This window comes from Dendrobium catenatum, unplaced genomic scaffold (genome assembly GCF_001605985.2).
Source record: "Dendrobium catenatum unplaced genomic scaffold, ASM160598v2 fragScaff_scaffold_1446, whole genome shotgun sequence".
In the NCBI taxonomy this organism is placed as follows: domain Eukaryota; kingdom Viridiplantae; phylum Streptophyta; class Magnoliopsida; order Asparagales; family Orchidaceae; genus Dendrobium; species Dendrobium catenatum.
The window spans coordinates 2,582,863-2,599,610 of record NW_021319908.1 but is presented as its reverse complement, the minus strand read 5'-3'; the positions used below and the strand labels follow the sequence as shown (position 1 = coordinate 2,599,610).

At 37.0% G+C, this 16,748-nt stretch overlaps 3 protein-coding genes across 3 annotated transcripts in view; 1 reads left to right on the top strand and 2 right to left on the bottom strand.

Moving 5' to 3' along the window:
• LOC110111697 overlaps window positions 1-1,221 on the top strand; it is a 4,716-nt gene extending 3,495 nt beyond the window's left edge. The window contains exon 9 of the mRNA XM_028700061.1: window positions 1,133-1,221. Coding sequence (XP_028555894.1) covers window positions 1,133-1,221 — 89 coding nt within the window. The remainder of the gene's footprint in view (window positions 1-1,132) is intronic.
• A 1,089-nt stretch (window positions 1,222-2,310) lies between these two features.
• On the bottom strand, window positions 2,311-12,724 carry LOC110111696. Its single transcript, XM_020843682.2, has 5 exons — window positions 12,437-12,724; window positions 12,254-12,356; window positions 12,079-12,178; window positions 2,868-2,956; window positions 2,311-2,738 (listed from the first exon to the last, which is right to left on the bottom strand). Exons 1-5 carry the CDS (start codon window positions 12,609-12,611, stop codon window positions 2,492-2,494), a joined length of 714 nt encoding a protein of 237 aa, XP_020699341.1. The 5' UTR covers window positions 12,612-12,724; the 3' UTR covers window positions 2,311-2,491.
• A 1,932-nt stretch (window positions 12,725-14,656) lies between these two features.
• Window positions 14,657-15,642, bottom strand: LOC110111700 (probable transcription repressor OFP9). Its single transcript, XM_020843687.2, has one exon. It carries the CDS (start codon window positions 15,295-15,297, stop codon window positions 14,758-14,760), a length of 540 nt encoding a protein of 179 aa, XP_020699346.1. The 5' UTR covers window positions 15,298-15,642; the 3' UTR covers window positions 14,657-14,757.
• Between the last annotated feature and the right edge of the window lie 1,106 nt (window positions 15,643-16,748).

Below are 16,748 nucleotides of genomic sequence, written 5' to 3'. Positions count from 1 at the left end.
GAGTTCTTTTAGGTATTACTCGGTATTGCTCGGTATTGGTCTTCACAGAGCAGTATTTCTCATTATTGTCAAGCAATACCGAGCAATACCTAGCAATACCGAGCAATACGCGAATATAGTAATCCCGGATTCCGGTCCGAGTCGGGTCGTCGGGCCGCGCGGTAAAGGGTAAGAGCACATGACGGCATATTATTGGCTACCGGACGTAGAGCTACGTCAGGTTACCTGACCTAATAATTTTTCCACTTGCAGACCCTTCTAATATTGAAATGATAAATCTTAGCTATAAGCATCTTTAATAAGTAGGGTCTAATACATGACATTCACCAATATATTTGGTTATACATTTGAATAAGATTTTGCATATATTACGAGGTAGTAAGACCCCCAATTAAATTTTCCTCACAAAAAGAGGCAGTAAGTCCCACTTATAAGCCATTCTGAAATCAGGATGATAAATCTTGCTTATGTGCATCTTTGATAATAAAGGAGTAAGCCCCAACTCTTGGCCTTTAAGATTCAATACATGACTTCGCCAATATATTTAATTGAATATTTACATAAGACCTTCGATGAATATCCAAAGTTAAGCCACTGTAAATAGTGCGAGGTTGTAAGATCCATCCTAAGACAATCAAGATGCTTTAAGCCCCATCTATGCCATGAATTTGATTAAGAACATAAAGAGTTTGCAAACCACCTTGATATGTGTTTTTGTTTAAATGAGGCGTAGAACCCATCATTCTTTGATTAGGTAACCTAAGTTTCACACTCTTTCACAAGCTAGGTTATAATCTTATAAATCTTATGTTTATTATCATGTCGAATTATAATCTCATTCGCCCTATTTTTTCATAATATTGGAATTCATCCATGTAAGTGAATTCTAAACTTACCAAAGTGGGCATCACTTTACCATGTGCTTAATGTTATGCTTTAAAGAGAGAGAACTTGCTTTATCTTAGGCCTCCTTACTCGAAGCAACCTGTGGATGTTACAATCAAACCTCTTTCATATCCATCCCTTATTTGTGATAAACGTGGTTACTCCGCCTTCAATTGCTGGCATACAATAAACCACTCATATATTTCCCCTGTTTTCTCTAGTAATCAAGTTTTACTTGCTAATACAGGTGCTAATACAGGTGGCTCTTCTTTCTCCTGGTACCTGGACAGTGGCACAACAACACACTTGACACCTGATATTCAATCAGTTCGGTAACCTTCCTCTGACAATGGCTCCAATCAAGTACTCGTCGGCAATGGCAGTTCGCTGCTCATTCTACATTCTGGCAAAGGTTTTCTTCCTACACTTTCACGAACTCTGCTCTTAGCTCCTCTCATTCATGTTCCAAAACTTTTTCGCAAATTTCTTTCTATTTCAAAGCTAACATCTGAAAATAATTATATCATTTCCTTTGATGGTTTTGGATACACTATAAAGGATTGGACGAACCAGCAAACACTTCTCCGCAGTCCTTGCTGTGATAAGCTCTACCTTGTGTCACTCACTTCTTCAACACATTCAGCTCCTGTCGTAGCCTTCATCTCAACTTTAGCCTCCTCCCTATGACATCACCAATTTGGCCACCCCAACTCCTCTACTCTAGCAGTTATAACAAAATAGTTTCCTATTTTATGTATTTCTTCTTCTACTACTTCTAATTGTAACTGTGTGTTCTTGTCAAGAGCTATCGTTTACGATTTAATGAATCAAATATCACCATCAGAAGCATCCTAACAAGTATGGAGAGGTTAAAATCTTCTTCAAAGACCGTCTGAATTTTTCAATGTCACAACCTACAGGTTATTTCCCAGAATGTTTTGGCAGCTAAATTTTGAAACATCATGTTGTTTCCTTCTCTTCCCTATTTTAATGAGAAAGGTTTAGCACCGAAATAAAAGTGTTCATAATAATAATCCTTCTACTACAAAAATACTAATACTACTGTTAGGAAAAGAAAAAAAAAAAGGAGACGAAAATAAAATGAAATGTAAAGAAAAAGACAAAACAGTGATACCACGATTATCCTGCAGATCTGAGTCACATAAATAATAATGGCATTCGCAATAAGAAGCTCAAAGTCTTTTCAGTATATCTTACAAGACCTACTTTTTTAGAGGTTGCCCTGCTGTCCTTGCTTTATTTTAGTTTTCCTTTTAATCAGTAAAATATTCATATATATTCTTTAAACTCTCAAGTTATAGCAACTTAAATTTTCTTCTAAAAAGTGAAAGTAACTCGCTGTGGGGTGTATTTACAATGTGCAGAAACTAGGACTGACGTACAAAGGATGTAATAAGTTACGAGTGAATTAAAGCTGGTTTTTATATTACTCAGTGTAACTATGAAGAGTTAATAATAGACAAAAGTCGAAAGCATCTTAAAAATGGTGGTAAAACAAACAAAGCTTATGCATTTGGCTTAAATGATAAGACACAACTTGTATTGAATTTGCAAATCAGTAACATTTTCAGTGACTCCCATACCCTTACCTTTCTCTAGTCATATATATAGGATTGGAGTAGCATAAGAAACCCTTCAAGTAACGAGAAAACTTGAACTGCCAGTGATTCTTTACGGCAAGTCTCTCTTCTTCCCCACTATTCATGGTTACCCATTCCACCGTGGATTGACTTTTATCCTCCCTAATGACAGGAGAATCCTCTCTGTTCCTTCTGTTATCTGATCCAGAATCCTCAAATTCAAATTCAAGGAGTTCAGCTCCAGACCATGACCTGGAAAATCAAGCCCAGTGCTTTCAGCAAGAAATACTTCACTTCGAACAAGAAGAAAAAAAAAAAAAAAACAGTTTGCAATCAAGTCTTGAATGCATAATGGGAATGAAGTTGTTGGGGTAAACGTACTTCCTTCGCCATTCTGCCTTTGTTTCTTGACCTCTCTGCCGTTGCTTTATTGGAGTGCAGCTGACGGAAAGATGCCTAACAAATTGAAGCTGGTTCAAAAAGGAGAACAGTTCAATTAGTTGTCACAGTAAAGATAAAATGAATAAGTTGTTGAGTGAGTAATGTATGGAGTCAACTCCATATGCAAAAATTAGAATGATGATAAAAAAATATATTATCAGGAAAGAATTTGGTGGATTTTTTTCGCTGAATATTAGTGCATATTTATAGGCATGTGTAATGAATACAACTGAAAATAAATAAATGAGAGAATAATCAATAATTTTGAAAGAATAAATACATGTTTTTCTAAATTGAATACTCTCCTAACATTTATTTTTTAACATGTCATATCTCAGCACTCCTTTTCAAGTTAAAGGAATATATATTAGCTCTAGCTTATTATATGAGCCAGAAAACGACAGATGGCTAAGGTTTGCTAAAAATATCTTCTGCGTAATCTAAATTGGAATCATAAGGAATAATATTTTTTTTAAACAAAACAACCCACATGAAATGACAATCAATTTCAAAATGTTTCGTTCATTTAAGAAAAACGTGATTGTTGACAATATAGATGGAAACATGATTGTCTCAATATAGTAGGCTGAGTAACAGAAATGCAAACCCTATTAAAAGAGCTTTAAATCACATCATTTCACTTGGTGTGTCATAGTGATGTGATCAATCCTTACACTAGACCTGGCCAGTTATTTTTCACTGTTCTAGGAGACGAGATTTCCTCCAATGAAGATATAATATCCTGAAGTGGATTTTTTGTCTTCAACGGAGACAAAATAATCAACAAGAGGGAAAGCTTTAGTATTCACAAGCTCAATTTTAGCATACAGAAACCTTTTCCCGAACCCCTTTTATATGTAGAACAATTCCCATTGCTTTTGTTTTAGATTTTGCATACAACAACAACATCATCAAGTCTTTATCCCATTATGTGGGGTCGGCTACATGAATCTTTTTTTCTCCATTGTGCCCTATTAAGAGTCATGATTTTGTATGTTTTGGCTAAAATCCCTAATGACAATGAGAAATCATGTCTGACAACAATCAAACAAATCAACTAGACAACTAACTTTTGATACTAAGATGATTCCATAAAACTTTGTTATCGTTTGTGATCTAAAAGTCTCCATAGGGGTATCAGCTGACAACAAGCCAATTTCTAAGAGAAAATTAGTAGTGTAATTTCTTTGAAATAGAAATATCCTTTTTTTTGTAAGCAAATTCAACTCCATGAAAATACATGGGTGTCACAAATCTTTGATATTAAGTACTTTTGTACGTAGTTTTTTACTCTAAACATGCCATTATGATCACTCCCAGTGAACAAGATGCCATCAATATAAACAACATGAATGATAGCACACTGAATAAAGATTAAAAGGCTTGTGGGGTTATTGGGAAGGTCAATGTCAACAAAAAACATATAAAATTTGTCTAACCAAGCATGTGGATTTTGTTTAAGGCCATAGATAGCCTTCCCGAGTAAATAAAGAATTCCCCCCTAAGCAACATGCCTAGAAGGTTGTTCTGTGTAAATCAGCTCCTAAAGATTACCACAAGGAAGGCATTACTCGCAACCATTTGTGGAGGAGTCTGTCCACCTTTGATTGATGGTCATTGATAGATAGAGTTAAGCACAGTGATTGGGGATAACTCATTGAAATAGTATATCCAATAGATCTGAGTGGATCCTTTGGCACAACGAAGCTTTGTATTGATCAATTGAACTATCAAAATGAAATTTGACTATGAAGATCTATTAATAGATAATTGTTTGACCGCTAAAGGGGTAGGGGACTGTTTGATTTAAAAAGTGCATTTGTTGGAGTTTTGAAAAAGATTATTTTTTTTCGGAGAATTTAATTGCTAGAATTTTAATTTTGAAATTGAACACTTCATTATAAATAATATATCGCCTCGGGAGGTAGGTTCGGTTTACAAAACTTTGAATTCATCATGATTATTGTAGTCAAACTTAGGGAAGAATCACATATGACCCTGGAGGGGTAAAAATAAAATTTGATCGAATGTTTGACTATGTTAATCTGAACAAAGGGATCATTAATTTCATAATCAAAATTATGATAATAGAATGATATATCTTCCCAGAGAAAAAAGATATCGTTTACTATCAATCATTTGAATATGACGATAATAATCGTCGAATTTGATTTTCCCAAAGATAATTAATTGAATTTTTTGAAAAAAAAACTTAATTTTTAAAAATTTGATCTGGGTTTCTAAATCTTATACGAGCTCAAGATTTCGTAGTTAATTACATCGTAGGGAAACCAAGGTTTCCTGCGAATACTCTCGATTAAAATAGTAGTAGAAATTTAATTTATAATTCAAAGTTTGATATCAAAGAAGGCGAGGATTGGAAATTCAATAGGAAATGGATCAAAGTTAATTACTTATTTCTGGAATCAAATGAAGAAGGGAAGGATGCACCTGAGATTCTGAAACAATTCAGAAGTGCCTCACTCTATCCTAAGTGTTGGACTTGAATTTGAATTCAAGAATATTTAAGTTTAAGTTGTCAAATTTATTAGAAGGTTAAGATTATATTCCCAGAAGGTTGAGATCTTATAGTGTAAACCTGCTTCAGAACCTATGTTTAAATTGGGTACTAAAAATAGTGACGTGAACCTAGCTAATGCAATGCAGGATATGGACTTAACCCGGCTTGAATTTGGGAGCCTGCTAACCACCTAGTCGCTTTAAAATCATGTATCCAGTCTTATATGAAAGAGTAGATAGGGACATTGTATTAAGTTAAGTTTAAAGAGTAGAGGCCGACATCTAAAGCAGATTCCTAATTAGCCCCTTGACTTATGTTGGGCAATATCAAACTTAAAGTAAAATGCAATTAAATTTTAGACTTGTTTAAATTTGTTTCTAATGCAATGCATGCTAGTTGACTCGATCAATGCTTAAATTTGAATGACACAATTTAAAAAAAGACTTAAAAATAGATTTTATCCTAGATATTACACAGATTCCCCTTAACAGATCTGCACCCTCATCGGCCAGGTGGTTTGCCAAAACCTGCAGGAATGGAGGTGCCTAACAAAGGAAATAAGTTACAACAAGATGTTATGCAAACTCTGGTGGTCTCGGGCTTACTTCTTAAGATCATTAGAATTTTCATGTGAGCTTAAATATTTTAAATTTGATTAAATTTTATTTGTACACTCACGAGCCTTAGATTGGGTTCCATGCTAAATCAAAATTGACATGCAAATAAAAAGACTAAAAAATATGTCATTTCTACTGCACAACCAATTAAATAAATCAATTCAATTAAATACTCAAACTAAATGTCCATGTGGCAAGTGCCACTTAATAATACATGTCAAGGTCTAAAAAAAAAGTAAAGTGACCGAGTACCACTAACAACAACTCGAATTATATTCCTAAAACTCAAGTGATTTTTGACAAGTGATTTTTGAGAAAGGGTCTTCTCATTCTTCACTTCTTCGCCCTTCTGTGGCCTTCTTGGATAATCGGGTTCAGATATCCAAATGAAAAGAAACTTCCCCTCAAAGGAGTGCTATCTTTTCCCTGTGGATATTTTAAAGTCATCCTAATTTGGATCTCCTAATAGATAGGAACTCTCCCCTAAGAGATATTCATTCCTCTTTGAGTTCCAAATTGGATATATATCTCATCTCAATGTCACTTTGATATTTACAACTTTGGACTCCAATACATTGAATTACATTTAAAAAATGAAATAGAAAATATGGATTCGAACAACCTGTATGGTTATCCTAAACAATCAACATTTAAATTAACATCATAAGAAGTTAATATTAATAAAAAAATTTAAATACTCAAATCACAGTCAAACTTGATCATGCTCTTTTTAATTTAAAAGGAGACTTAGCGCAGTGAGCATCTGTATCAATTTAATATTTATGATTTTTGCCTTTTTTATTTTAAATGTCATGTATGAGCATGACCACCTGCATAAGATTTAATTAACAAATAAATCGTCCCTAACATAGGGGTAAATCTAACGCCCATTAATCACATCATATAGTGCAAAAATTAAGTTAACAACCAATCAATCTAAACTAGCAAGTGAGGGATATGTATGGAAGTTCGTGGTATTATAAATCTCCCTTGATGCAACAACCTCTCCCCCTCAATATAGTAATCAAGATGGCTACTATAATCCTTCATCAAATTCTCTCTACTCTTTTTCAACTATTTATTTTGCATGCTTTCTTCCTTGATGACCCCTAGTCTACCATCAGTTGTACTGAAATAGCCAACTCCTGAAGTTCCCCAACACATTTGGATAAGGCATCAATCACTTTATTTTTCAAACCAACCCTATAATGGATCTCAAAATTATAGCCAAATAATTTTGACAATCATCTATGATGCTCCTCGGTCACCATCCTTTGCTCCAACAGGTACTTCAAGTTCCTCTTATCCGTCCGGATAATAAAATGCCTTTCTAAAAGGTAAGGGCGCCACTTTCGAATAGCCAAGACAATGGCCATCAGCTCTCTCATACACCGACTTCAATCTAGCCCTGGTTGACAACACTTGATTAAAGTATGTTATAGGTTTGTGATTCTGCATCAGTACTACTCCCAACCCATATCCGGATGCATCAGTCGCTACTACAAAGATCTGGCTGAAGTCCGGAAGAGCTAAAACTGGAAATGTAGTCACGGCTTTCTTCAATTTCTCAAAGGCCTGAGTCGCTGCCTCTCCTTACAAAAATTTGTCCTTCCGTTGCTCAGTCAATGGCCAAGCTATGGTACTATACCCTCTCACAAATCCCTTATAGTAGCCAGTCAATCCTAGGAAACCCCTCAACTCCCTTATGTTCCTAAGCATAGGTCATTTCTGCATTGCCTTAATTTTTATTTGATCGTCCGCCACTCGCTCCTAGGACAAGACATGTCCCAAGTAGTCCATGCTAGACTAGGCAAAGTTGCATTTTTTTTAGGTTGGCCCTCAGTTGATGCTCATATAAAACTCCCAGAATCACCTTCAAGTGCTCCAGATGCTCCTCCTCAGTTTTGTTGTACACCAGGATGTCATCAAAAAACACAAGAACAACCTTCCTAAGGTACTATCTGAATACCTTGTTCATCAAAGATTGAAAAGTAGCAGGGGCGTTAGTAAGTCCAAACGACATTACCAGAAACTTATAATGCCCTTCATGTGTTCTGAAAGCTATCTTTGAAATGTATGCCTTCCTAATTCTAATTTGATGGTACCCTGATTTCAAATCCATCTTGAAAAACATGACTGCCCCATACAATTCACCCGAGAGCTCATCAATCACAGAAATTGGGAACTTATCTGGCAATGTCCCCTTGTTCAAAGCCCTGTAGTCCACAGAGAACTGCCAACTCCCATCATTCTTCTTGACCAGTAGGATTGGACTAGAAAAAAGACTCACACTCGGCCTGATGATCCTAGTCTCCAGCATTTCAAGGATCAACTTCTCAATCTCATCCTACTGAATATGAGGATAGCGATAGGGATGAACACTGATCAGCGACACCCCTTCCTTCAAAGTAATGACATGCTCCAACTCCCTTTGTGGTGGTAGGCCCTAGGGAGGTTGAAAAATCTCGATGTAATGTTGTATGAGTGGTTGCACTAAGAGGGAATATCTCCCTCCTCCTCTAGTCTAACCCCCTCCAAGCAATGCAACTCCATCAAATATCCTCCTCCCACCTCCTCTATGGTCCTGATCAAGGATTTAAGAGATACCGCAGTCTTAGACAGTCCTGCATCACCCTAAATCACCATTATCTTTCCCCCAACCACTAGTTCCATCCTCAGTGTTCCCCAATTATTGACCTTAGTATCTCTCAAGGTTTGTAGCCACTTCATCCCCAAGATGACATCAGTGCTTCCTAACTCCAAGGGAAGAAAATCCTCCCTCACCTGTATCCCATGAATGGTCAGCACCACTCCCCTACAAACTCCTCTCCCCATCTCCACCTTTCTCGTGCCCATCATCACCCCATAGCCCTCGGTATCCACTAATTTCACCCCCAGCAGATCAACAATCTGGGTGGAGATGAAATTGTGGGTTGTCCCACCGTCTATCAATACCATCACCTCTCTCTCCGCTATCTCTCCTTTTACTTTCATGGTGTGATTTGGGGTGAATCCAACCATAGAGTTTAAATAGACTTCTGCTACATCTAGGTGCAACTTCTCCTCTTCCTCCACCTCTAACCCACTCTCACCTCCCTTTTCAACTTCCTCGTCATCACAGATGGTGAGAACCTGAAGAGTTCGATTCTTACACCTATGCCCCAGCATATATTTCTCATCACATCTAAAACACAACCCCTTTGTCCTCCTCTCTTGTATCACCTTTCCGTCAGCCTTTTGAAATTTCCCATATTTCCCCCTCCTCCAGCTTTCTCCTTGGGCACTTCCCTCATACTCCCGGGAGCAGGTCCCTTAGGAGCTAGGAAGGTAGTGGTCATTCTGTATGACCCTCCTGAGTTGCTCCCTCTAGCCCCCCTCTCCAGATGCTTCTGGTCCTCCACCAACTGTGCTAGTTCCATGACCTCTCACAGGTCTCGCGGCCTCATCACCCTAACTACTGTCAGAATCTCCGCTTTAAGCCACTTCATAAAATTTCTCTCTAGTATTGTCTCTGAGATCCGATCAAGTCTGCTGGTCAGATGCTTGAACTTGTCACGATCCCCTCCTATGTCAGGGCAAAGAATTACTCATAGACGTTTCCTCCCCTATCAGCTCAGAAACGTTCTAGTAAACAATCTTTGAACTCCCTCCAACTTTGAATATGCTGTCACATGTCTCGCCATTGGAACCATGTCAGTGCCTTACCCTCCAAACACAGTCCTGTTGTTGTTAGCTTCTCTTATTCTGTTAACCCGTTTATAACAAAATAATACTCCACCTTGTAGTTCCAGCCATGGCCATCCTCACCCTCAAAAATGAACTTCTTCAATTTCCTCACATTTAGATCACCCTCGTTTCCTAAATCTTCCATAAACTCTCATTCCTCGAAGAGGAGGTGCTCCCCAATTGTCACGATCTTCTCTCCGGTGATCATTCCCTAACCCTTCATCGTATTCTCTTATTCTTCTTCCAAAATTAGCACCTCAGCGGTAGAATTCTTTTCTTTTCCCAACAAAATCAGCAACCCTCCTTTCGTAGCCCATACTCATCTCCTCCCTAGAAAGTGGTTCTAGAGCAGGCATTCCGTTATCTCCCTCAAGGATCTCCACTTTTGGATTTTTTCCTCCCCATAAAAGGGTTCGGATTTCCTCCTCTCTCATGACCGCTGGTTGTCTCCTTGGCTTCCGATGTCGCCAGATTTTGTATGTCTTCAAGCATCATCTTTAGGGGTGTCAATTTCGGGTCACGGGTCGGGTTCGGGTCAAACCTGAAACTGACCCGGCACTATTCAGGTCAATCCGAACCCGACCCGTTTTTAAAAACGGGTCGGTTTTCCAGACCTCAACCCGACTCGCTTCAGGTCCGTGTCAACCCGACCTGACCCGAATGACCCATTTTCAACAAAAAAATTGCTAATTTTCAGGTAAAAATGGGTCAATCTCCTCTTTTCGGGTCAAAATCGGGTCAATCTCGGGTTGCCGGGTCAAAATCAGGTTTTCAGGTCAAAATCGGGTCAAAGGGTTAACCCGAACCCGACCCGTTTCGAGTTCGGGTTGACCCTAACCCGAAATTTTCGGGTCGGGTTCGATTCAGGTTTTCGGGTCGTGTCAAATATTGACACTTCTAATCATCTTCATCATGTCTTCCAAGGCGGCGAACCTTCCATCCATCTTTTCATGGATGGATGCAAACTGCTTCTAAAAATCAGAAGTTTTCTCCTCGAAATCTGACTTTAGTTGTCCAAATTCTCCCTCAAGACTTCAACTTTCCTTCCAGCCATTGATAACCCTTGGATCGACGGGCTCTAATACCAATTTCTTAGGAGATAGTCACCTCCAACAGAAAATCTGCTATTTTCTGAAGCCAAAACAACAATAGGACAGCAGCAACTTGAGAAAAAAACTATAGAAATCAGAGAGGAAAATGATGGATTCCACTAGCAAACGAAGAAAAATAGCAAACAACATAAGTTTCTTCAATTAGAGAGGAAGAAACAACTCTCCAAATCCCTAGCCAAGCGACTAGAGCCCAAGCACAAGGAATATCTCAAATTTCATATTCAAATTCAACATGAAACCCTAATTCTAAGATTAGCAACTAATTAAAGTCAAAGGAGAGTTATAAAATCCCAAAACAGCCCCTAATTCAAATATTTCCTCCAAAGAAATTTTTAATCAAGGTGTGGGTCCTATAGGAGCAGCTGGCCCCTTCTCTCTCCCTTCCTTAGGCCGGCGGCTGTAGTAGAAAACCGGTACACTAGGGACCAGTTCAAAAGGAATAGCTGGCCCCTCTTGGGCCGACCTTACAGGTTCACATGCATAGAAATGCTTGAACCCCCAAAATTATATCAAACCATGCAATTAAAGGCTGAAATATGGTAATATATCCCACTTTTCCTTCTAAGGATATATTCTGAAGTTCCTTTTACAAACACCAGAGAGCTAGTTTGGAAAGCCATACAACCCCTTGTCAAAAATTTCAAATGCCCCTCATGTTTGATGTTCTATGTTAATAAAATTAGAATAAAAATAGAACAATTGACGGTTTAATGCTTATTGAAGAAAAATTACCCAATCCAACAACATAATTTCAACTTTAACCTTTACTCCAAGGCTTCAGAATTTCAGTAGCTCAGCGCATGATAACGAGACCATGATTAAAGACATTTCAGACTCCAAGCAACGGCCTCATTCACCATTTACATGAATAAAAGATGAATTAATGGTGAAATTCAAAACTGAGTAAGGCATCAAAGAGCATAGCTTTAGTTCGAAACGTAACTTATAGCTAACACTTAACAAGTGTAAAATTCCAATATAGGCCTAAGTTACAATACTATACTGGTTAGAAAAGATAGTATTAAATCAAACAATTCACAAGTAGCAAATTCAAACTGGGCCCTAAAATCCGAGAAGACTGGTTTTCATTCATGATTTTAAGCGAATACTTCACAAGTGCCCAATTCGAAAGCCGGAGTTTCAAATACAAAATGCAAGAAGAATAGTAGGGAAACCTGATCGCTGTCTTTGATACCAAAGCCCTTGATCAGAGCTTTCTCGTCAATCAGCTTAATCCCGCGAAATGACAAGCAGAATTGACCCCATACATGAGCCCTGCACAAGATTCGACATTAAGTCCAGGGATAAACTGCGGATGAATTTGCTCGGCCAAGGACACTCAAACACTACCATGAGATGCTCTCCATTGTCCTGTCCATATGGTACTGGTCGAAAACCTCTTCCACCGCCATCTTGAGCTCCCGCACCGAAGCCGTCCTGGCCACCTGCACATCTGTAGCGGGATAAGGTTCAAATCATCTATATAACAAAAAATTAAAAAAACGGAGAAATCAACAATCAAATTTGTCATACCAAAGGAGGAACCGTCCAATTTGAGTACCGTAAGCTTAAGGAGGTGGACGGGGAGGCGGCAATAAGAGAAGCTTCGGCGGCGCGGAATGTAGACGCTGGTGGAGGCAGAGGAGAAGGAGCTAAGAGAGAAAGATGGACGAGGCTCCTTCTCCTCCAAGCTGGCGATGGTTGGCATCGCACAGCCTTGCGCCCTTCTCTTTCGCTGTTCGATGGGTTCCAAAGACCATCGGCCTCTTCGATTCCTATTTCGAAGCTTTCAGACCGGACGATGCTTCAGGTCCAAGGACACGCGATCCTCGCGGTATATATATATAATTCCAGACTTCCAGTCATGGAAGTCCTCAAAAGAAAGAAACTCTGACTCATCAAATTGGGTCCTTGCAAGTTAACCACTCAGTTAAAACAAAATCGGTATGATCTCATAAAGGAACCAATGGCATATCATTGTAATTAGTTAGGGGCCATGTGGTTAAATGAAAAAAGAATTAAAAAATATAGTGTATTTAAAATATTTAAAGTTATTTGGATGAGTGTAAAATAACTACATACAATTAAATAAAATAAATGCGGAATAAAGCTCAATAAAGATGGTGATCGATGTCCGGCGTGTAATTTCTAAGTTTTTTTTTTTTTTGTAATTTCTAAGTCTTAATGGATACTAGAGTATGCCTTTTTAGGTATTTAAAAGATAGTCAACTTGCCATAGCAGATGAATTCTATGAACCCACAAAAGGAACTCGCCTAGGGGTTGCCGTAACCTCACTCGGCAAGACACCCATAGAGGAGTCACCTCTCAAATGGATAGTTAAGGGTCCTCACCGACCACTCAATTCATCACTTGTCTTCTAACAAGAAATATCAATTGAAGCCACTCGTCACTATCTATGGTGGTCCATCACCAATCATGCTCATTATCATAGCTACATAAACGCATTCATCTATGAAGGTTCTGGCTTTCAGTTTCCAACAACATTTTGCCCTCTCTTTCCCTCCATTTTTACATAGGTTCTTAGGTTTATCCTTAAAGCTCGCCTGCTAGTAAGATCGAGTATCACCAATAGAAAAATTTAGCTCCAACACTTAATTTGATTAATTGTACTATTTTAGGAAGAACATTGGCCATTTTTTAAGACCTCGAGCTTCATTAGAATTAAAGTAATATCTGAGAGGAACTGCATTTTCATTTATAAAAAAAAAAAACTCTATAAATGTCTATTTAATTATCATTATATAAATGCTATGTCTTAGGCATTCTTCAGATTCCCCTAAATGAAAATAGCCAAAAAAGAAATGTCTATTTAATTTAACTCAATTTATAAATAAAAAATGTTGAATATTGAACCACTTATTTATTTATATTCATGAGGATGCTCATTTATTATTCCACAAGCTGAGCTCAATAAAATACTTAGTTCACCTTTTTGATAATTTATTGTATTTTCACATAAAATTGTGCATATTATTTATGGTTTAAATATAATATAAATATCAAGCAAATAGTTAAATATATAGACAAAAATGATTTTTTTTTTAAATTTAAAAAATATCAAACAACATAAATGATACTTAGTGAATTATGTCAATCTTAATTAAACTCGTAAATTCATTTACATCAAACAGTTAATATATATATTTAAATTATTATCAATAAATTTATAATTAATTAGATTCCATTTTGACTTAGTAATAAATAAGCTTTAATAAAATTTAGGCTTTGTTTAAGATGGATTTCTTACTACTTCTTAAAATAGATTTTAAGCACAAATATTTTAATTTTTGTACTAAAAAATTATTTTAAGAAACAGTAAGAAAATTATCCGAAACGAAGCCTTAAAAACTCAAGTCATATTCACAAGAAACTCAAAATCAATAAGAAAATAAATAAATAAGCTCAAACAAGAAAGCATTTGTAATTCATTTGCAACCCTATTCACATTTGCAACCCTATTCACAGGTCATCCATAAACAACATAGAGAGAATAATGAACACACCATAATTTATTTGAAGATTGTGTACTGCCATTTTTTGTGAAATAAAATCAATGCTACTCTCATAGAGATGAATAATTTTCTTAACAAATTAAGATGTTATAGAGAATTGTATGCAGTATAACTTTTATATTACAAGTTTTCCTCATAAGCTCTAATAGACATATAAATCCTCTCATCAAAAGAAAAACAATCAAAATAGGTGAAGAGAATTACCAAACCAATCAAGCATAAGGTGCTGCAAAGCCATCCATAAATTAGTAATTTGTATGTATTGATATCAGATCGATGACACAGGAATATTATTACAACAATGTTCATTCAGCTTTTGATCACCACCTACAAGAAAACATGGCAGTGCAAACCTCATGAAAAGCCTCAAGAATTGCCTGCCTTTGCTCTCTTGGATTCATGGAGATGTAACAGTTCAATAAGCTCCTCAATTCCTTTGGCTCTTCCAATCCTTTTGAGGTAATAACCTCCATCATGGAGTCCTTGAAATCCCTCCTTGGCTCAAAAGAACTCTTATCCATGGCCACCAATATGATCACTTTGCCTGCGCCAATACATCCTTGGCCTTGCCGTCGCCACCGCCGCCCACCGTCACCCACCCTTCTTCTCTCCTCATCAATCATCCTCGAAAGCCTCTCTTGCACCATGGCATGTGCAAGGCTTGATAAAGTCTGTAATGGTTCAGTGCCAGAACTAACAATATCATACGAAGATGCAGAAGAAGAAGAAGAAGAAACACTAAGTCTGGAGCTGAGGCCACTGCAACAGCTACAGCACAGGGCTCCACAAGAACTCTTCGTCTTTGTTCGAAGCTCCGCTAATGTCTTGTGCCGTTGCCACCTCCCCATGAAATTCTGCATACTATGAGGAGGTCGCACTCCAAAGATGAAGCTGCAATTGATCTGTTCTGATGCATTTCACAAAGAGGAAAGTGAAACTTTGCGATTGGTTTAGTTTTAGTTCAATCATCTTTACTTTTGCTGCCCACTGCTTAATATATGCAAAGTAAAGCTGTATTGGCTGGTGGGTGAGGGAGGTGAGGGGAAGCCAATTATCAAAAGGAGAGCAGACTAATAATAAGTAATATTAATTAGATAATGGAGCTTCATTAGTCATTTAATGCAATGATTAATAAAGCATGTGATGCTTCATAACTTTGGGATGATATGAAACTGGCCCTATGTGATGATCTGATTATGGTTGTTTAAGACAGTTTAAGTATATTTATGGCTGTCATAATCATTATTAGTCTGCTTTGTGGATTTTAAAAATTCTCAAGGATTGGAAATTAAGAGCAGCATAAATAAGGCAGTGTCCATTTTTAATTATATATGATTAAGAAAGAGTAGACCTCATTGGATAATTTATTTTTAAATTTTTTTTAAATGAATTAATTTGTGTTATCCAAATTTTAACTTGTGTGAAAAAATATATAAATGAAAAATAAATTATATTGCAACAGTTTGTTCATTTATAAAATTTAATTGCGAAATTAATATTATATCTTCAAATTTATGGAAATTTAAGATAATTTAATATCCATCAAAAATATCAAAATCTCTCCAGTGTAGATTGCCAAACGGCTATTGCAAAAAAAAAAAAGGAAAAAAAAAAAACTATCCATGCTATTTTTAGGACCTGTGATACCATCTTGGACTTAATAGGGCTGCTAGGGTCTCAGAATTTGATAGGCCCGCATTAGGCCCACAATGGGGCCAACTAAACTACAAAATTTGCCCATTAAAAGCTTCCTGTGATATTTAATTATGCAGTCAATCATAGATTATTAGAACCTTAATTACGTGCCTAAATAAAAAATAAATAAATAAAGAGCCTCCCATATTTCAATATGATTATCAATCTAATATGTCAACACTCCTAATAACATTGGAATATATATATTTATTAGCTTCGACTTGATACATAAAAGAGAAATTCTTAAGTGTTTTAAAGCTTTGATGAAGATATTTAAAACTTATTTATAATTTAAAATATAAATAACAATTATTTTAAGTTAACATACTAACATATAATTTTTGTACTTAAAAAACTGTTTTAAAAAGCAATATGAAATCTATCAAAACCTTAGGATATGAAGTGCTTAAGGAGTGGAGAGAAAGCCGTAATTGGGTTAATAGACCAGAATGAAGATTAGAATCGCTTGTTTGTGTATAAGATGGCAAACTATTATGTGCGGTGCCCGGATTCGTTCGGAGGTGAATCCGGACGCGCCACGTCACCCCGACCCCGGTGCGTCCGAGTGACGTGGCACATCCGGTTTCGCCTCCGCACGGTCCGGACACTGCACGTA